General features: G+C 35.0%; 2 protein-coding genes across 2 annotated transcripts; both read left to right on the top strand.

The window, feature by feature from the left end:
• Window positions 1-9,476: 9,476 nt before the first annotated feature.
• Window positions 9,477-11,280, top strand: LOC145165651 (epoxide hydrolase 2-like). Its single transcript, XM_079084431.1, has 3 exons — window positions 9,477-10,197; window positions 10,430-10,671; window positions 10,763-11,280. The coding sequence occupies exons 1-3, from the start codon at window positions 9,727-9,729 to the stop codon at window positions 10,995-10,997; spliced, it is 948 nt and encodes a 315-aa protein (XP_078940557.1). The 5' UTR covers window positions 9,477-9,726; the 3' UTR covers window positions 10,998-11,280.
• Window positions 11,281-17,984: 6,704 nt separating this feature from the next.
• LOC145165650 (epoxide hydrolase 1-like) lies at window positions 17,985-19,545 on the top strand. The gene is made up of 3 exons (XM_079084430.1): window positions 17,985-18,565; window positions 18,722-18,963; window positions 19,053-19,545. Exons 1-3 carry the CDS (start codon window positions 18,095-18,097, stop codon window positions 19,297-19,299), a joined length of 960 nt encoding a protein of 319 aa, XP_078940556.1. The 5' UTR covers window positions 17,985-18,094; the 3' UTR covers window positions 19,300-19,545.
• Window positions 19,546-22,826: the final 3,281 nt, after the last annotated feature.

The following is a 22,826-nucleotide window of genomic DNA, read 5'->3' as shown; positions in this document are numbered from 1 at the left end:
GCGATAGGGATCTTGTTTGGAATTAGAAGTTCAATATAAGTACGACTTGTAACAGAATAGTGTGGAATTGAGTGGTTATTTTTCAAAATGTAAGAAGTAAATGTCGATTGTATAGGTGTATTAAGTACATAGAGTTTGGGAAAACTTGACTTTAAACAGGTCTATAATACACCATAATTTTGGGAAAAATATCGACATTAAAATGACCTACCGAAAATGGATTTTCGCGGTCGAACTGAAAAAGTATGAAAAATAACTCTAAGACATCTCTGAAGACTTAGACTATAACCAAAAGAGTAAACAGAGGGCGAGTAGAGTATGATCTACTTCCTACTAGATTCGGCCCTAGGTTTGGCTAACTGGTGTTCTATTTCGAATATACGCCTGTCTTGTACAACCTGATGTTCTCGCAATTGTTGCACTTCGGCTTGCGAAGCCGCTAGTTCTCCCTATAAGAAGTTGGTACGATCCTTTGTTGCGTTATGATTGTCTTCCAGGTTGCGAAGACGAACAACGTCGACACCCGTGGTAGTCTCAATCTGTTCCACTCAGTCGATGATAGTTCCTCCCTGTTCCGTGTTGCGAGAAACACGACGAACCAGCATAGGAAGTGCTCCATCTGCTGAACCTCCAGCTTCTAGATTGTAGAAGTTTCGGTCTCCTTGGTAGGGGAAATTTTGACCTTGTTCTTGACTCCACCTTTCTAGGTTTATGGCCCACAGAGGCGTCGAGCCTTGAAAGTTCTGACGAGGGTTAGGGTTCTGAGCAACTGGAGGTGGATTATAAGCTTCTGATCCGGAGTTGTCGTCTTCTAGAAAGTCTTCAGTAAAAATCATCGTCTAGGGGAATTGCAGGCTCATCTTCTGGTTCAGCACCGAGCCAACCAGCATTCCCTTGATTAGGAAAGTATGGATCTCCAGGAGGATGGAATCCAACCATTTGCTTCTAATCGAGAATAGAGATAAGAGAAATATATATAAAGCTTGAGTGTAAAAAGAAAATTTTATGACAAGACCTTACACCGAGTCCTTCTATAACCACCTAGTGTATACGAATCACATACAATCAAGATCGAATAGGCCGTTAGATAAGTAGCTTCACTTTAAGTCCACATCCACACAAGGAAAAGGACCTAAAGCGAAATCATAAACCCTAAGCCTATAAAATCTCAATCATGTGCAACCTTAAAGTATGCGCTTTGCAATTATAGACCTGCCAGTAAAGGTTTTTTTTTTTTTTTGTTTTTTGTTTTTATGGGTAAGATTTTATTTATTTGACGATTTCTTGATCTAACAAAATATCGATGTTCACACGTTTATTTCAGTTCTTATAATACCATAAAATACCCCTATAGTATTTTAAATTTGTAAGTTTGATTCTAGTGTTTTCTTTGGTAAGTTTTTGACTTGTTGATCACTATGACCATTCCCCGACATACGTTGGTCATATCTCGGATAAATATAGTTGATCAGACTATATTTATTCTCGATTTGATTACATACCCCGAGGTCTAATCGTAGCGTCTCAACTTGTCTTAATACTTTTGTAAAATTTTGGCTATGATACTAGACCGATGCATGCATGTACTTATACTTTTATAAAACTAACATTTTATTTTCTTAAAAGTATAGTTTGTGAAAACGTTTAGTCAGAGAGTTTTAGTCCCTTTGCATTTATAGTTTGTATATCTTATGTGGTTCGATATACTTATTTCACTATAAACAATGCTCTGATACCAATCTGTCACACCCACAAACCAGAATGGCAGAAACATTCGGGGGTGGATGACTTCATGTAGTATCATAACAGTTGAATATTTGTAAAGAAAGTAAACACAACCATCATAAATATAATTTAAAAGTTACATTGTTGAATACAATACATGTCTCAAAATAAATTACAATATGATGATTTAATAAGTTTTAAGACTGACGTCTTAGCGTCCCTTCTCCAAAAGCTGATGATTTACCTGTATTACTGAATCCCTGAGAAATACAAGTAGTTTTAAAAAAGTGTCAACAATTAAGTTGGTGAGTTCATAAGCGTTTTTGTATAAGAATAGTATCCTTTTTAGTGTAAAATAACTGAGTTTGTTCATAGAAAATCCAATATTTTCTATAAGAGAGTGGTGTTTTTAGAAGTTCCAAAAGGCTGAATGTATAAGTGTTTTCCACACTTTAAATAGTATAAATAGATTTATATAAGTATATATAATCACTAAGGCGTTTAACAACCCTGTAAACCGAGATATATTAATACTCCATGTGAGTTTTTATAATCGTGCTATTGACCTAGACTGCCTGTAACAACGTTCTTCAGGCGTTGGAATGATATGACGTTTGTCACCCCAGACCTATCGGTCTAACTGTAGCTAACAGTTTAGGTGCGGGATTGTCAGTCCCATATAGATCTATACACAAATATCACGCTCTCCCTTACAAGAGATTATGGCTTATAAAACAGGACTTAATCTGCAAACTGAACGGTTCGATGAATTCAGATATCTCACAAAATTTGGTATCAACAGGTTTACGTATGAAAAGTCCATTTTCTTTGTGAATATAAGTATTTCCTCTTTTGTTTATAGTATGTAAAATATCATGAATATCTCGTAACTATACCTATTATAGTTTTAAAAAGGGTGTTCCGTTAGGATGAAAAACCTTGGCTTATTACCAACCTTGCATGAAAAGTAGTCTTTAACTTTAGTAGTTACGTTATTTTATGTATTTAACATTTATACATAAGATGTAGGTAAAACATTTAAAACCATATGTAACGATGCGTATTTTAACATAAGTTTTTCTTGTGTTTCACTTGTATTCCCCCCCTCCCCCCCTAAAACATGAAAAAGACGTGAAAATGTAGGGGTATGAACTCACCTGATAAGTGGTGAATCGGGCAGCGTGTCGTTTCTAGGAATGATCTTTCTTGACGTAACCGCGGGTTTCTGGTGAAGAAACGAGCTTCACGTGGGCAACACTTCGACTGTAAAGAATTTTTTTCTCGGGAACTTCGGGGCGTCGGGACTCGCGTCGTGCTTTAGGGGTGTTACCGGGGCTTCGGGGTGGCTTAGAGGTGTTTAAAAGTGAGAAAGCATAGGAGAGAGGATGGAAATGAGCAACCAAAACCGAAAGGCTTCGACTTCTATATATAGCCTAATTTCGAAACTCACGTCGTGAGTTTTGCATAACTCACGTCGTGAATTGGTCCCGATTCGCTCATGGCTTGCGTCATTTGTCAACTTGCTCTGGAAGAGTCAATCAGCTTGCTCATGTCGTGAACACTGTGTTCACGTCGTGAGTTCTGACATAGTGTCGAAGTTCGTGTCCCGAACTTCATAAATTCATATATTTCGCGTACAAACTCCTTTTTCGACGTTCTTTATATCGACGCGTAGGTGAGATTATGCTCTACAACTTTCGTTTAGACTCCGCCGGCTAATTTTGACTTAAATTTTAATATTATATTTTTAACAGGCCAGGACAGGAAAAGTCCGTTAAAAATTCATATCTTCTTCATCTGACGTCCGTTTTCGTCTGTCTTTTTACGTACTTCTACTATAGTCGGGATCTTCGATTTTCGTTAAGGTTGCGTCGACTAAAAGTCGCCCGATCTCTATTTCGAGTTTTTAGCTCTCTACTAGTATATCCGAAACTTAGAAAAATAACAACTTCCTCATACGAAGTCAGATTTGGACGTTCTTTTTATGTATGTTTACGGTTTAATGAGATCTACGACTTTCATTTAGATACCTAAGGCCAAAAAGTATTTTATTGAGATTTCGCTTTTTATGCTTAACAATGTTTTACCGGTTTTTACGCGGATCTTTGATTGGTCATAACTTCTTCGTTATAACTCAGATTTGAGTGTTCTTTATATTTCTGAAAACCTTGACACGATATCTATCATTTTATGCAACCCAATTGAGACTTTTGAACATTTCATTTTTAACGCTATATTTATTATATCAAAATAGATTACCATACTTGACTTTAGGTCATTATATTGACTTGAAATATCGGGTTGCCACAAGTACCAATGGTTAACATCATGTTAACGAATCTGAGACATTTTAAAACATATAATCAAGACACAGAGACATTTTAACAGCTAAGCTATCAAGTTTTTTCCAAAATAAACTCGATAAAACACATATAATCAAGAAACAAAGACATTTTTACAGTAGTTTGTGTATACCTGATGAGGTGGAGTAGAGGATCAGGCAACTGAAGTAGAGGATCTGGTAGCCAATTGAAGATTCATTCTATGGGGGAAGATGATTGACAACGACGAGATTAAATGAAACTGAAATCATGAATGAATTTTAGTGGAGAGATAGAGAGAGAGATAAAGAGAGTGAGAGTGAGAGAGAGAGAGAGTTATCGATTTCATTATAGCTTTTCGATTTTAGAGATTGTAGTTGATCTGATCGATGTAAACTTCTGTAGTTCAGAATATACACAAGAGATCATGAGTTTGACCTCGAGAATAACTTAGATCTGATTGCTATAAACTTTTGCAGATCGTTTGATTCTTGTGAACTTCTATTTCTGGAACTACCAAACAAATCCATAACTCGTCCAACCTAGGGTTTGCTGCAACAGATTCCAGTAGGTGAAGACCGAAGGATTTTTGAATAGAGCTTCTCCGAATAGAGAAGACAACGACGATCAATTCGCCGGAGGCCAAGTCGTCGGAAGATGATGGCAGATCGTGTCTTGAGAGAGAGAGAGAGTGTGTGTGTGTGAGAAGACGGAAGAGGAGATTACAAGTTTAATCTGATTAAAGAGATATGAATTATGTTGTTCCTTAAATGTCCCTTATGTCATTTTATAAACATACCCCCGTTTCTTTTTTCTTCTCTTATTTACAAAAATGCCACAAGACATCTTGACCTTCTATTATTTTGATCTGATGATCCTAATTTTAGTTATCGGGTTCTCATGAATATATAGATTGTCAAATGATCTTTCCTATATATATATATAATAAAAACCTCTCCTACATGCCACGTGACACCTTCTTAGACCTTTTTCATTCCACATGGCACCTTCCTAAACCACATTTTCTTCATTTTCCCGCCCAAGAAAATTTACAAGATATATTTGGCAACTAATTATTATTGATATTGATTGATATTGATATTGATTGATTGATAACATATTATTGACTAAAATTCAAAATTTTCTGATAATTTGAATAACTTTAAAAAGTTACCTTAATGATCCCTTTTAATCGGGCGCTATTTGACTTCATCAGTTATCCCCAATCACAAACCAATACCCTATCTATCCCCACTTTGTTAGTTTCTTTGGCATAATTTTTTCCTTATTCGGTTTCCTTTTATCACACAAAGATTTTCAAATCAGTCTTCATCATAATCTCATAAAATCAAGAACAAATCTTATGTAATTTTGAATCTTATCGACTTCATATATTCTTTGATTTTTTTTACGGCTTACATGTTTACAGTTTCACAACTGAAATCGATTTTCTTCACTTCCTTCTACAGAAACCGAATTCATCTTTTCGTGGGACAATTTTTTCATCCGAATTTTCAATTAAAAGGTAACATGTTCTTTACTCCTATCATCGCTTAGGGTTTCATTTTCAAAAATCATCAATTGAGCAACGACTAATACCACCGATGTTCCCATTTCTCTCATTCATCTTTGTTCTCCATCTTAGTTCAATGCACACACCATTGAGTTCTTGGGTTTTTTTATTTGACGAATAGTTGGTTTGGAATAGTGAAGTGATTCGTCTGATTCTAAGGCTTTTATGTAACGATATAATGGTTTTATTGCTTGAAAAGTCAGTCAATTAAGAGTAAATTGCTTAAAAATCTTTGTGATTCCATTTAATTTCTATTCTTTCTCTCTCCGTCACTCGACAAATGGTCCTTGATGATGAACACTACTCTCTGCCTCACTCGATCTCTTGTAGAAGTAGAGCTCACTTTCATATTTTAGCAAGTGAAATTATTATTTTGTGTTATGTTTTGGTATTAATCATCGAAATTGTAGGTCGTTGGGTTTGTGTAAAATCCTATGCATGTAATGTGTATGTAAAATATCTTGTATGTCATGTGTATGTAATATGAGTAAAATCTGATGCAGGTGTGTGGATTCATAACATTGATGTAGTCAGTCATATTCTTGATCCAGATATGTGGAGCAATAGATAAAACGTTTTAGGGCACAATATAATAAATCTTTGTTCTATCACAGATGTATTGATCGATAAACAAAAGTCTTCTAACCCTTGGAACTGTAAGTAATTATATATGTGGTATTATATTATTATATATTTGTCCAATACTCTTATTTATGTTTATTTTGACACTTATTATATTATTTTTGTTTGGAAAATTTATTTTAAACTAGATTTTTTAGGTAATTGGGAAGATTGGTGAGGAGAAGGATTCTTATATTTCATTTCATATAGATATTACAAGTTTATTCTGCTATTATAATCACATTGATTGCCTTCTGAAATGCAGGGAGTTTTATTTTCTTTGTGTTGTGACCTTCAAATGTAGTATCTCTTCTTTAATATTTTTTTCTTTGTTGCTGTAGAGAGCCATACAAGAAATGGACTATATGATTTTGGATTGTGAATAAAAGGTAGTAGGCTGCTTTACCAAATTTATGAAAAACCAAGTACTTTGGCCAATTTTTTGGAAAACCCATTATGTTATTATTAAGGTACCTTACGTTGAAAGCCTTATTTCTATTTTGCTTACATTATCTTTTGATATATATTATTGTGTTTTATAAATTGGGTGTTTTTTTAGGTATTAGTCGTTTTTTATTACTGTTTTTGTTAATCTTTTTTAATATGTGTGAATGATGCATGTGATGTTGATAGGTGAGAAAGTTAGGGTTGGGATGTGTATTGGCTAAAAGAGATGCATAACAACATGTTGCTAACCTTGTCCTTCATAACTTTGCGCGTGAAAATTTAATCGCACATGCTTTACTTTCACATTCTTATAATTTAAAGTTTCCCAAGCAGCCTAAATCCGCTAACACAACTGAGTGAATCTTAAGCTTCTTCGTTCTTTTTGATGTAATGTAAAGGTTTGATATGAACTACAAACCAGTGAAGTGAACCGAGCATCCTGTTGGATTTTAAGAAGCAATCCATCAACAAATCATCTTCCAAAGATAAATTGAACGTGTTTCTACATGTACATTCATTACAAATTATATTACAAACTTCATTTCATGAAAGAGTTTGTTAATTACATCAACACACTTTCATTTGTTTTCTAAAAATTCATTAATCACCATTAAAGGGCCGCATTATCATTTGTAGCAATGTACTTTTACATGCAGAGTGATTGCCATTTAATTTGTAGTAAATAATATATATATATATATATATATATATATATATATATATATATATATATATATATATATATATATATATATATATATATATATATGAATGTACTTTATTTTTTATTTTAAATATAAACGATAAATTGACCATTTCAAGTATGTTTTTCCAGGCCCATCCCAAAGCAGGTGTAGGCCATGCGACCGTACGGGCCACAACAACTGATGTCATTTGACAACCCATAACCTTAATATAATTTACATGACTAATTATGAAATTTATACACACTTTTAGCCTAATTTAGTTGGCAATCGTGATTAAATCGTAATATGATCTAGGTACAAGTCCCTAGAAATAATAGCTTAAAGTTTTAGCTGTTAATAAGAGGTATACGAGTCATTTTAGTATTGTGTACGAATAAAACCTCAACTATATGTAGTATAGTATACAAGTTATAAATATTATGAATTTATGAGGGACAATGCGATGAACCAAGCCATTCCATCACTAAAATTTCTTACTTCAAATCTTGAATACAAGTTAAATTTTATCAATGCGTCATCCAAGTGTCACTTAATTATACCGTCGTGACATAATGTAAGAGTTGGACGTGATCAAACCTGATGTGTCTTTCGTATATTTCAATTCTCAAACTTATAAAATCAAATAATCATTGCATTTTCTAGATCAACGTTAATGGTGTTTACAACATTTTACTTTTTTTTTTTTTTTTTTTACAATTATAACCTACAATTTTCATGTTAATATTGATATAGCCTTTGTATGTCAATTATAAGATGATTTTATTTTAATATGAATTATAGTGTTTTACTTTCATGTTAATGTGATTCATAACATTCAACTTTTCATTTTAATGTCGATTATAATGTTTTATTTCTATTTCATTTTCAATTATATCATTCTACTTTCATGTTAATGTCATTTATAGCATTCTACTTTCATAAAATGTTCTTTTTTAGTATTTCTCGTAAATACACGAAATACCATCTACTTTCACAGTTTATAATTTATGGAATCCTTCATAATAACATTCTATTTTGTAAATGTACTTTTCTCAATTTCAAACATAGATCAGAAAATAAAAATAAATAAATAAATAAATTTTTTCTTCTAACGTATTCTATTTTTTTGAAACTATCGTTTATAGCATTCTACTTTGTAAAATAGTGTTTACAACATGGAATGGAAAATTTAAAAACATCTTATTTTATAGCATTCTACTTTCTAGAAACTGTCATTTATACCATCCTACTTGGTAAAATGTTTTTTTTATAAATATTTTGAACAGGGAAGGAGTATTTAGTTGAAAAATAGTTAGTAAAAAGAATATTTTATATTTGGGAATCTTAGAACAATGAAATGTTTTAATGGAATATTGTATACAAAAAATGTTTGCAAATTTATGCTTAATAACTATATTTTTGTTATCTATATTATATATATATATTAATTACTAAAATTTGTATGTGAGAGGATTCACTGTTCATTCCAGGTAAGCCAACAAAATGATTATAATTTCAATTCTTTTTTCATTTTTCTCCCTTTACTTTTATTTGTTTTTATATTTTGTATCCCTAAACTAATTTTGATGTTACAATTTTTATCCTTATAATTTTAAAATTTATATATATTTATATTCTTTCTCATTAATTAATTTTTATTTAACAGTTTCAACCCTTATAATTTTAAAGTTAAATTATTAGTATTTTATACATTATAATTTGGTCCCTTATTATATTTTAAAGTTACATTTTGGTCCCTTATATAATTTTTTAATAATCTTTTTTTTATTAATTTTTTAAAGATACACTTTCAAGTCAATTGTTTGTATCCATATTTTATTTTGATATTTTTGTGCTCCACTTTATATGATTTAATCGTCTTCGTTGTATATATGGTGTCAAACTGCGTTTTTTAACATACCGGAGCTTCCGCAGCAACGCGCGGATTGTCCAAACCCTAGTTATTTTAATTTGTCAACCATAGTGACTACGGGTTAACGGGTTATAACCTAGTATATATAATCTATATATTCATGAGAAACCGATAACTAAATTAGGATCATTTGAGAATCTATATATTCAATGTATAGTAGACGATCCTAATTTTATGGTTGTTAACAAACACCCGATCATCTCTGCCCGCCACGAAGCTCGTCTACTTTAGAATGATGGAAGGGTAATATAATGTACAACCAAACTACCGATAGTAGACAGCAGGCCAGGCACCTATTAAATATTTCAGATTTCGTGAAATTCAAGGATGGATCAAAGGCTTCAAGATACTTCGACCATCTCGAAACAGATTCCCGTGCACAATTTTGCAGAGTTGTGATCCAAATCAACAGAGACGAAGATGGAAGGGATAGAGCACAAGATGATCGGCGTCAACGGTATCAATATGCACGTTGCAGAGATGGGTCAAGGCCCAATTGTACTACTAATCCACGGTTTCCCTGAGCTCTGGTACTCCTGGCGCCACCAGATCATCTACCTCGCCGCCCATGGGTACCGAGCAGTCGCCCCGGACCTCCGTGGTTACGGAGACACCACCGGTGCACCTATCGGCGATCCTACCAAGTTCACTACACTTCACGTTGCCGGCGACATGGTCGCACTCATCGATTCTCTTGGTGCCGATAAGGTGTTTGTTGTCGGGCATGACTGGGGCGCCTTGATTGCTTGGCGCCTGTGTTTGTTTAGACCTGACAAAGTTAAAGCCTTGATCAATTTGAGCGTTCACTTTACCCCAAGAAACCCTAAACGGAAAATTTTAGAGAATGTTCGTGCTGCGTACGGAGATGATCACTACATGTGCAGATTTCAGGTGACATTTGTTCTTCGTTTCACTTGGTTTTGATGGGAAAATGCTGTCAACCCTATTAATTTGAGCTATGCTGATTTATCGCTTCTGCTGTTACGGATTAAAGACTCTTACCCAAATGTCAAGAACCATAACTTAGTGTATGTAGGCGTTGAATCTTTGAAATAGCTTTCATGTCTTATTTTCATCTCTTTGGGCTCAATCTTTTTGACTCTCGTTTTTAACTTTGTTGCAGGAACCAGGGGAAATGGAAGCTGTGTTTGCTAGTTATGGAACCAAGAAAGTTATTGAGAAATTCTTGACATACAGGGATCGTGATCCTTTTTATTTCCCTAAAGATAAGCCCTTTGGAGCTTTGTATGATACTCCTGTCATCTTGCCATCATGGCTATCTGAAGATGATGTTGATTATTACACCAAAAAATTCGAGCAAACTGGCTTTACAGGAGGACTAAACTACTATCGTTGCGCTGACCTGTTAGTTCCTTTATAATTCTTTGAGAATTCAAATCAGGGATTACCCTTCATTTGTTCCTGGAATTTGAAATCTTGATTATCTTACTTGTAGAGACTGGGAACTGGAAGCACCATGGACAGATGCTAAGGTAAGTGTTCCAGTAAAGTATGTTGTTGGGGAGTTAGATTTGGTGTATAATAAGGAATACATAAATGGTGGTGGATTTAAGAAAAATGTACCTCAGTTGGAGGAAGTTGTGGTGATTGAAGGTGCAGCTCACTTCATCACTCAAGAAATACCAGACAAGATCAACAAACACATTTATGACTTCCTGCAGAAGTTCTAACGTTCATTAATGTTCTGATTTTGGGGGAGATTCCATGGAGGTGTGTAGAATGAAATTAAGGAACATTGATTACACCAATTGTAATATGTAAAGGGGATTAGTAATCACCTCCATACATATATAATTCAGCATACATAAGGAGTTAAATTACAATACCTAGTGATATCTTACTTTGGCTTTTATTGTTAGTATGTGTTACATTGTTTGTCCTTGTAGCCCCGTGCTTGTCTTCCTATGGGTCTGTCTTTTGCTTCTCTTTATTTATAGCTTTATTGTTTATTCATTCATTTTCCCTTTGGTCATTAACCTTTTTAATTCATACCCTTGAGTTGTATGTTTTTCTGTTGATCTGCCTCTTCACCAAAACATAGGTAGTTGCATATTTTAGAGGTGTTTGTGGTGCATGGGGGGGGGGGGGGGGGGGGGGGGGGGGGGGAGGAACTATAAAGTAAGGTTCATTCAGACTTGCATCTTATTTCATTTCAAGAACAATATTTGTATAGCCGGTATGTATGTATATGGGCAGTACAATGTTTCATGTGTAGATTAGTAAAAGGATAGACAAAACTTCAAAAATGGTCCCTGTGGTTTTCGAAAATCTGAAGCTTAGTCCCTAATCTTTAAAAACCTCACAGATGGTCCCTGTGGTTTCAAAACTTTTAACAAATTGTCATTTTCGCTAACTCCGTTAACATTTAACCGTTAAGTGAAGGGCATTTCTGTCATTTCACAACCACAGGGACCATTTATGATGTTTTGCCTTGTTTAAAAAAAAAAGAAAAAAATATAATTATTTAATATTAAATGACCTCTCTCTCTCTCTAAACCCTCGATCAGATCCTAAAAGGCACCACAACCCGGAATTACTTAGCCGCCTCCGTTATCCACACAAGAAATAATGGTGACTGAAATCTCTCATTCCTTCTTCCCGTTGTCGCATCGCCTCCAGACGGTGTCACCTCCTTCCTCGACTTCTCGATTCTGCTTCCTAATCTAGATTCATGATGTGGAATTTGTGAGTCTTCAATCAAATCTTCAACTATCATTATCAATCTTCTACTACTACTGCTCATCATCGATTCAATCCTAGTCTCGAAAATTGAGATTTCATGTTGTGGAATTCGTGAGTAATTCACTCAATTTGGAAGATCTGGTTAATTTGATCCATATATCGTATTGTATTCCTTCCACTTTGATCGATCACTCCACTCTGTGAATCTACACTTGATGAAGCAACCGATCATTCAATCAATCGTTTCTTTTTCTTGATTAGAAATCTGATGATATGATTACCTTCACTTCGATTCAAGGAACCGATTGAAGATGCCGATGAGGTAAGTTATCAAAGTTCTTTTGATTTCTGAAATATTCTGTCTGCTGCTATTTTTTATTACGTTGCTAACAGAACGCCGACAACATTATGCAAAACTTGAGTTAAACCTCAAATCATATTTACAAGGTTGTATTCACAGGTTACAACTAATAGGGGATGGGGTCATCGTCTTCATCAATTCGAGAAGCGAAAAAAACACGCAGGAAGTAGAAAAGGTTTGGTGTGAAAGATCTGTTGCCGAGACCGGCGATCCCGTTTTTCCGACGAGTTCATTTCTTCCTTGGTATTTAACCCAACAATGGGACTGTGGGAACGGAGGGAAGACAGCAATGACCAAGGGAGGGTGCTACGCGACGGTGGTGAGCTCGAAGGGTGGTATGAGAGGTCGGGGTTAGTCGTAATCACGAAGGGAAGAGCTGGGGGTGAGGTAGGCTACTACACCGTCGGGATGGAGGCAGCCTCTTCTTGGTCGGTGGTGAAGAAAAACGGGAAGGAAGAGAGAGAGAGAGAGAGAGAGAGAGAGAGAGAGAGAGAGAGAGAGAGAAAGAGGTGGGGCCATTTAATATTAAATAATTATATTTTTTTCTTTTTTTAAAAAAAATAAGGCAAAACATCATAAATGGTCCCTGTGGTTGTGAAATGACAGAAATGCCCTTCACTTAACGGTTAAAATGCTAACAGAGTTAGCGAAAAAGGACAATTTATTAAATGTTTTGAAACCACAAGGACCATCTGTGAGGTTTTTAAAGATTAGGGACCAAACTTCAGATTTTCGAAAACCACAGGGACCATTTTTGAAGTTTTGTCAAAAGATATTATTGTTTCTCGCAGACTAAACTGCACAAATGGTCCCTGTGGTTTGTCGAAAAATGTCACTTTGGTCCAAAAATGTTTGGACTAGCACCAGTGGTCCAAAAGTTTGATTTTGTTGCGAGTTTGATCCAATTTACTTTGATTTTTTTTTAAAATGACAGATTTGCCTTTTTTTAATTTCATTTTCTATTTTTTTATTTTGTTATATTTTTTATTTAAATTAAACAAAAAAGAAAAAAAAAGAAACATGTTTTCAGTCTTCTCTCTCTCTCTCTCTCTCTCACCAGCATGCTCTTTGTTTCTTCTCCGACGATGGAAACAGATCTGCAAATGAGGGTTTGCTTCGAGCTAGGTTTTGCTGAGGAACAATCAAGTCGGAGGAGAAGATGAAAGGCGGCGAGAGGCAATATGTTTGCTTCTGACGGTGGTATCCCATAAACCCGCTACCAGATCTGGACGGAGGAGGATCTGGGCGGAGGAGGATCTGAATCGTCGCCACCAGATCTGTCGATTCAGGCTTTCTAAGGATGCATTTCAGATTCTCGGAGGTGGTTTCGTCTAGAAACCCTTAAGATCGACGACGTCGTTGTCTTCACAAATCGACGACATCCTTCTTCTTCGTTGAAAACCCTAATCCATATGAGATAAGGTGGCGGCGCTAGGGTTTCAGAAGTTGGTGATGGTTTTTGTCAAAAGTCGGGGTTATGGATATGGTTTCCGGTGGAGAAGACGAACCAAGAAAGTGACAAAAGGGTCTCCGGTGGTGGGAATCGATTAGGATTTGTTGTAGGTGATGACGAATTTCAGATTTGTTGGAGGTTGCTGGTGACAGAGACGATTGGGGCTGAAGGCGGTGGGGCCAACGACGAAGACGGTGGTGGCGTCGACAATGATTTTGGATGACGGTGTTTTCCGTCGGTGACACCGGTTTCCGACGATGGCACCGGTTTCTGGGCTTTATGAAGTGTTCTTTTGAGCCATGAAGAACAAACGAAGAGGGAAGGAGAAATATTGGGGAAGAAGAAGAAGAAGAAGAGAGAGAGGGAGAGAGAGAGTGTGTGTGTGTTAGAGAGAGAGATTTTTATTTTCTTGTTTTTTAGAGAGAGATAGAGAGATTTATTTTTATTTTTATTTTATTGTTATTTTTAAATCTAAAAATCAGGAAAACAAATAAGAAAAAAGATAAAATATATTAACAGGGGCAGATCCATCATTTTGAAAAAAATCAGAACATATTGGACCAAAGACGCAACAAAATGAAAGTTTTGGACCACTGGTGCTAGTCCAAACCTTTTTGCACCAAAGTGGCAATTTTCGACATACCACAGGGACCATTTGTGCACAAAGGGAAGAGCTGGGGGTGAGGTAGGCTACTACACCGTCGGGATGGAGGCAACCTCTTCTTGGCCGGTGGTGAAGAAAAACGTGAAGAGAGAGAGAGAGAGAGAGAGAGGGGTGGGGCCATTTAATATTAAATAATTATATTTTTTTCTTTTTTAAAAAAAATAAGGCAAACTATCATAAATGGTCCCTGTGGTTGTGAAATGACAAAAATGCCCTTCACTTAACGGTTAAAATGCTAACGAAGTTAGCGAAAATGACCATTTATTAAAAGTTTTGAAACCACAGGGACCATCTGTGAGGTTTTTAAAGATTAGAGACCAAACTTCAGATTTTCAAAAACCACAGGGACCATTTTTGAAGTTTTGTCAAAAGATATTATTGTTTCTCGGACAATGAAAGATTTGTTGCGGATTTCACAATCGCACATGGTAGTATTCAATTTTTAAAAGACAAAATTGCAAAAATGGTCCCTGTGGTATGCATTTTTTTGGGGTTTTAGTCCAAACTCCGACTTTTTTGGCTTCGTGGTCCTTTTGAGCTAGTTTTGTTGTGTGTTTGGTCCCTCTGAATAGTGAAATGACAGTAATACCCTTTGAAGTATTTATTTTTTATTTTTCTTTCATTTCTTCTTAAATCTAACACTAATTTATTTATTTTAATAATTAAAAAAATAAGAAGGGCCCACCTCCCCCCTCTCTCTCTCTCCCTCTCCCTCTCCCTCTCCCTCTCCCTCTCCCTCTCCCCCCCTCTCTCTCTCTCTCTCTCTAATCGATCAAGGTTCAGACTGCAACATTCACTCTTCCCTCTTTTGTTTATTGGAAACTCAGATGATGTTCTTCAAACCTCATACAATACTAAACACCAAAATTAGCCCAGATCTTGAACTTAATATTATAAGTCGATGCTTACCAACGATTATATCAAGCATAGAACATGTTTCGTGTATGAAAGGTTTACAACAACACTTTGAATATTAAAAATTACACCCACAGAGTCAATGGGCACAAGTTTATGATGTTTGTACTTTAGCCATTATAATATGTACAAGATAACCCAGATTCACATTTTTTCCAATTAGAATCTCTTTTAAATTTTTTTGAAAGGAAATGGAATTGCCATAAGTACATTATTGATTGAAACATTGATTTATGGAACCTGAAACTCGATTTCCCCATCATCTTCATTATTAGCTCCTAACGAGACCATCATCAACTACCGATTATCACTATCTTCGTCCCCTGTTCTCGCTTGTTTGTGACCCCGTCTGCAGATCAGAGTAACGAGGAGGAATAAGGCATGTCATTATCTTCGTGATCTCTTTATGGTGATAGAATCTCCCGTAACAGAAGTAGATCGAATGTGATGGGTTGTTTGCTGTCCATATATGAGAGAGTAGCGAAGTAGATAGAAGGTTGGTTGCGAGAGAAGAAATCATCAGATTAGGGAGAGAGTGAGTACCATCTTCTTCCCCATCCCTTCTTGTTTTTCCTCCCCTGAATTCGAAAGTTCCTCAATCTTGAAGATGATTACTAGATTCATGTTGGTCTAGTGATTTTAGGTATTTGAGTTTGGGGAAGAAAGAGGGAGGGAAAGATGTATGGGTAAGAGAGATGATATCCACGTTTGAGAGAGAGAGAGAGGCCCAAATTAATTAACTATTTTCTTTTTCCTTTAAATTAAAATGAAAAAACATAAAAAATATATCAGAAAGGGTATTTTAGTCTTTTCAGTTTTCCGAGGGACCAAAATCACAAGCAAACTAGCTCAAAAGGACCACGAAGCCAAAAAAGTCGGGGTTTGGACTAAAACCCCAAAAAAATGCATACCACAGGGACCATTTTTGCAATTTTGTCTTTTTAAAATATTAAAAATGTTATAACGTAATAAAATTAATATTTGGATAAATTTAATTATATAATATTTTAAAATGTTATAACAAATAATTATTATATTTAAAAATTAAAGTGTAGAAATATAATTTTAATGTTTATATTTAACCTATTTCAAATTACTTTTGATTACATAAAAGGGATAATGACTTAAAATGGTAACTTATTTCTTGATTTGTACAAATTTAGTCACTGAGTTTTTTTTGTTTATATTTTCCCATTGAACTTGTTGAACCGTTTAAAAAAATACCCTTATGACCTGCATTAGGAGGTATAGCCGGTTTCCGGCATATCTGACAACTCCGGAGATGCTCCGTTCATCTTCTCCGGCGAAATATTATTTTTCCGGCTACAAGTGAAAACTCATTTTCTCCCTTTAAGTCATTCTTCATCTGCATCTTTTTTTGTAAGTTATTTCTTCAAATATCATTTTGAATCAGATAAACACAAAAACCCCATATCATATGAACATAAGAACCCCATATTAGTTGTTTCTTCAAACTCAAGAACACTAGGTCAGATGAACACACACACGATCTTCAACACAAACATAAAACCATACTTATTGTTCTGTGTGTGTTTTCCAGAAACACAAAGACCAAAAATCGAACTCAAGAACAACCTTAAGTCGAGTTGGGGTTTTCAAACCCAGAAATCGATTTCCAAGAACAAAGAAGAAATCGATTTGGTGTGTTTTGAGTTCCTTGAAGATGAACACACTCAAATCGAGCTTGAAGGTATGACGAGTTCTTGAACACACTCAAACCCAGAAATCGATTTTCAAGATCTGTGCTCAAAACCCGTCATGAAAACCCTCGAGTTCGTGTTTAAACAGATCGAAGGTATGTGTATGTGTGTTCATCGTGTGTATGTGTATTCATTTTCATCTATGTTAGAATTTAAAAACTACTAAATCGATTTCCACATCTGAAAGTGAACTCGAAATCTAGGGTTTCAGGTGGTTTTTTTTAAAAAAAAAATCGATTTCTGAAAAATAACTTACCTGAAGGGCTGAGTTTGTGAGCATAATCTGGAAAGAATTTGACTTTCAGGTGGGTTCTTCATATATAAACTCGAAATCTAGGCTTTTTCTAGATAGTTTGTTCATGATGTTCTTCAAATCTTTGTCTGGTTCATTAAGGTTTGTTCATCGTGTTCTTGAGAGCTTCTTCAGATTCAAGTTTGTGTGTGTGTGTTAGATCAGAAATTGCAACCCTTGTTTTCAGAAATTAAAAATCATTACATTGATTTTGTGTTTTGCTAGATCTGTCATGGATGGATTTGTTTTACAAATCTGTATATGTATTAGATAAACACGAATCCAGAAATTCATGTGTGTGATTTCAGGAAAAAAAATGGGTTTTTACTTGTCGCCGGAAAAATAATGTTTAGTTGTCAAAGACGCCGGAAACCGGCTATACTCTGATAGTAGGTCATAAGGATGCTTTTTGAACAATTCAACAAGTTCAATGGAAAAATATAGAGAAAAAAAAAAATTTATGACTAAATTTGTACAAATCCAAAAATAAGTTCCTTTTAATCATTATCCCTACATAAAAATGACATGTTTTCATTTTTGGAAAAGAATCGTCTGACAAACTATCAATAATGCGCACATGAATCTCGTGGATGGATAATGCTTAAAGATATTGACTCTCTTGAAATATACTCCATTGTACAACTTTGCAGAGTTGTGTTCCAAATCGGTAGAGACGAAGATGGAAGGGATAGAGCACAAGATGATAAGCATTAACGGCATCGACATGCACATCGCAGAGATGGGTCAAGGTCCAATTGTGCTACTAATCCACGGCTTCCCTGAGCTCTGGTACTCTTGGCGCCACCAGATCATCTACCTCGCCGCCAACGGGTACCGAGCAGTCGCCCCTGACCTCCGTGGTTACGGAGACACCACCGGTGCACCTATCGACGATCCTACCAAGTTCACTACACTTCACGTTGTCGGCGACATGGTAGCACTCATCGATGCTCTTGGTGCAGATAAGGTGTTTGTTGTTGGGCATGATTGGGGCGCCATGATTGCTTGGCGCTTGTGTTTGTTTAGACCTGACAAAGTTAAAGCCTTGGTCAATTTGAGCGTTCACTTTAGCCCGAGAAACCCTAAACGTAAAACGGTAGAGAATATGCGTGCTGCATATGGAGATGATCACTACATCTGCAGATTTCAGGTGATATTTGTTCTTCCTTTCACTTAATTTGATAGGAAAATGCTGTTGAACCCATTAATTTGAGCTATATATATGCTGATTTATTACCAAAACTTTAGTCTTATATTCATCTGTTTGGGCTCAATCTTTTTGGCTCTCGTTTTAATTTTTTTGCAGAAACCAGGGGAAATTGAAGCTGTTTTAGCGAGTGTTGGAACCAAGAAAGTTGTGGAGAAATTCTTGACACACCGTGATATCAATCCAATTTATTTCCCCAAAGGTAAGCCCTTTGGAGATGCACACGATACTCCTGTCATCTTGCCATCATGGTTATCCGAAGAAGATGTTGATTATTACACCAAAAAGTTCGAGCAAACTGGATTCACAGGAGGAATAAACTACTACCGTTGTATGGATCTGTAAGTTTTTTTTCCACTCCCTCTTCTTATTTGGTATGAAATTGTTCCTGACGTTTTGGAATTTGAAATGTTGATTATCTTATTTGCAGAAACTGGGAACTGGAAGCACCATGGACAGATGCTAAAGTAAGTGTACCAGTGAAATTCGTTGTTGGGGAGTTAGATTTGGTGTATCATATCCCAGGCATCAAAGAATACATAAATGGTGGTGGATTCAAGAAATATGTACCTTTGTTGGATGAAGTTGTGGTGATCCAAGGTGCAGCTCATTTCATCACTCAAGAAGTACCAGACAAGATCAACAAACACATTTATGACTTCCTCCAGAAGTTGTAATATCCCTTAATGTTCTGATTTGGGGGAGATTCCATGGACAAGTGTAGAATGAAAGGAAACATTGATTGCTGTCATTTACATTATAGTTTATGCACTGTCTTGAAAAGCCTATACCTGTATTTAAACACCAATGAGTCAAAGGCTGCATAAAAGACAAATGCTATGCTAATGTAACACAGTTTAATGCAACACTTTCAAGTTGCATATTTGACAGAAACATATTGCCATGCATAATTAAGCTTTCAATAGCATCTTCAACATGCCTTTTTTTTTATTTATTTTTATTTTTTCTATTTGACTATCTCATAGAAAAAACTTGTTTACTAGTTAAGCCAAACATTAGTATCCTCATATTATATAAAGTAGAAGCAACAAAGCTTTGAACTTCTTCACCAAAACACCACTACAAATTTTATATGGAATGCACATGCATAAGTTGGAACGAAACTGGAAATTGATCATAATTTCTGCAGAAAGTCAATTATGAGCTTGTTGATCTCATGAGCAAGGTTTTGAAAACCGGACCGGATATCGAACCGGTTGTTTTACTGGTTCGATGGTTCAACCGACCGGTTGGACCGTTTCTAAAAACCGGATATATATATATATATATATATATATATATATATATATATATATATATATATATATATTATACCTTATAAAACAATTTTGGTCAAATGCTGAATTTTAAGTTGTACAAGCCTTATTACATTCTTTATAATCATTTTATGCATTGCCACATCATGGATATTAGTTTGGTCAATATTTGAAAATGTCAAAATAATGTCAACACATTGATTTAAAGTGTTATCAGGGCATTATTATTTTGACCGGGATCCTTCTTTATCTCAGTACTTCCCCAGAAATTTAGTTTATGTTCATAGTTCATATAAACCCCTCACTCCTTGATCTAGCATCGACCTCTCCAGAAACCGACCTTTACCACTAGTGATTATATCCTTACGTCGCCGTTCGCTGCTCTGCCCACCGGTGTCGTTACTGTCACTCATCGTTCTCTCTTAAAACCCTAGACATTGTGTCCCCACCGTCATCAAGGTATGCTAACATGCTAATGAGTTCATACTTTTTAAGTAACAATTTTTTTTCCGAGCATTAATCAAGCTTTCTTCATTACTTTTGACTAACAATTGACGATTGAGTTTAGTTCAATACAAGTCAATTTAACTCATAGTTGATTATACACGCAGTGGTATCAAATTGAATATGTTTTGCACACATAATTTGATTTAGTCATCTGAATATGGTTTCCTTTTTGTGTAGTTTTTGCAGGTTGTAGTAGATTCAACTCTACATCTTAGGTACAATTTGGTTTTCTGTTCATTCTGTTCTGTCAGATTTGCCCATAATAGATTTTGTTTTGTGTTTTTTGTTATCTCTGACTTGTTTATTGATGCTCTCTATCTCGGTTCCTGCAGAAAAAAAAAACATTACATGTATGTTCAATGGTGTTTGTGACTGTGTGTGCCTATGTTTATTGGATTCCTTTTTGTTGTTTTGTTATGATGTTTGAAGATAAAACTGGTTCCAACTTTGTTAGATGTATTTTCATGTTTCCTCATGTATCTTTGCTAACAAAAAAAGATTATGCAAGAACATAAGAACATCTACCTTTTTATGGTAGATCAAATGGCCATGAAAACAGCATAATTAGAAGTTTCATTTTCTACTCATATATTTTTTTTAACAAATGTCAAGAGTTCTTCGGTTTCAGTGATGCTGATAAAAAAAATGGTAGTTATCGTTCTTCCTTATGAGTTTTTAGTCTTGGCTATTTTATTTTGTACACTAAGACATTATGATGTGCAGGGACGTATCTTCTTAAGGGCTAAGGGGGGTTGTACTCCCCCCCTGTTTTTTTTAAAACTAGTCCATGTACTATTGAAAATTGTACATATTAGGCCTAAGACTAAAAAAATTGATTGTGGTCCCCCTGTTTTCCAATTTTTATACTTATTATACTTTCGCTCCCCCCCCCCCCCCCCAACTCAAAGGTTCAAGCTCCGTCACTGATGATGTGGGTTTTGGGATTGAATATAGGTAGGCTTGGTTGGAAGCTGTTTCAAAGTTGAATCAGGTATAAAAGTTGTCATAATTCCAAGAAGGCATCTAAAGAGGCTGTTTCTCTAATCCCCACTACTGTCGATAAGGATGAGGAGAACCCAAAGCAAAATGACAAAAATTACCCCTGTCATTAAGGAATCAAACATGTAAACATAACATTGAAACCCACTTCAAAATAGTGACCATACACATGACTTGGAGCATCCACATGTGCTCTTCCTCCTTGAAGGTACCAAAGGTGAGTTATGTTTCTGAAACCACACCAAATTGGTGATTTTGTCGATTTTTAACTTTATGAATACCAATATATTAGCTGCGATTGGGTTATGATTAGATTTCTTTTTATTAGAGGCTTGGAGTTATATGAAATATTAATGGAAAGTATGTTTTCTGTTTTGTGGAAAAAATAAGGATCATTGTGACCTTGACATAGTATTAGCATCATTTGACCTTGACATAGTGGGTAAATACCCATTTCCAGAATCATCTAAAAATACCCAATTGGATCTTTTTTTTATTAACTTATTAAGTTATTTAAATCATAATTTACATATCTACCCTTAAGTTGTTGCAATGGACGTTTTTGAGTCAGCATACTGTGAAGGGCTTATTGTATGTTCTCTTAAACCTATAACATCATACTTTCATTCTTTTTATCACAACATTGTAATTTCATTATTTTTTCTTATTAGTACAATATATTTTGACGAATTAAAACTAAATATAACATTGTATTTCCAATACATTTTTCAGTAGGGTGTTATACTTTGCAAAATATATCCAGCTATACATTACTATAATTAGTTAGAATTTTAAGAAAAATATGCTATTATAAGAAAATATGCTTTTAAGCTGCTAGCTAATTTTTTTTGTGCTCTGGTCATTTCTTTATTTAATGTCATTTAAAAACCTTTAAGGGCTAAATGCTAGAAATACTGACATACTTTTGATTAATTGTTTAGATACCAATTTCATTGTTTTATTACAAAATTGTACTTTCAAAAACCTATCGATTTATAGCATTATACTTTTGTTTGTTTAATAATGCCGATGAGAAATGAATGTACAATGTTATAATAGGGAGGTTTTTGAAAGTTGAATGTTGTAATAGAAAAGAAACAATTTTGATCATTACGATACTTGGTTATGTATATGTTCATGTGATTGTGGTTATGTTTTGATCATTTCTTTACATTGTTGCAGTTTGTTTGGATTTTTGTTTACTTTTTATGCTTTGGTTATTCTTGGTCATAAGTCAATAAGCCAATGTTATGAACTATTGTTGACTTTTTTTATTCATACAATGGAAGCTGGAGTTGGAGACCTTGCTATTCAAGCTATGTACAAGTTTAACCGATAGAAATGGTAAACATTGAAGTTGTAATTAATCTGTAGGTAAAGTTTATGGGTCATTTGCTTTAATTATGTCATAGCTTTTTGAG

This window comes from Lactuca virosa, chromosome 3, assembly GCF_052849685.1.
Source record: "Lactuca virosa cultivar CGN04683 chromosome 3, Lactuca_virosa_CGN04683_v6, whole genome shotgun sequence".
Lineage (NCBI taxonomy): Eukaryota > Viridiplantae > Streptophyta > Magnoliopsida > Asterales > Asteraceae > Lactuca > Lactuca virosa.
The sequence above is the reverse complement of the archived record's forward strand: the minus strand, read 5'-3'. Positions and strand labels throughout refer to the sequence as shown.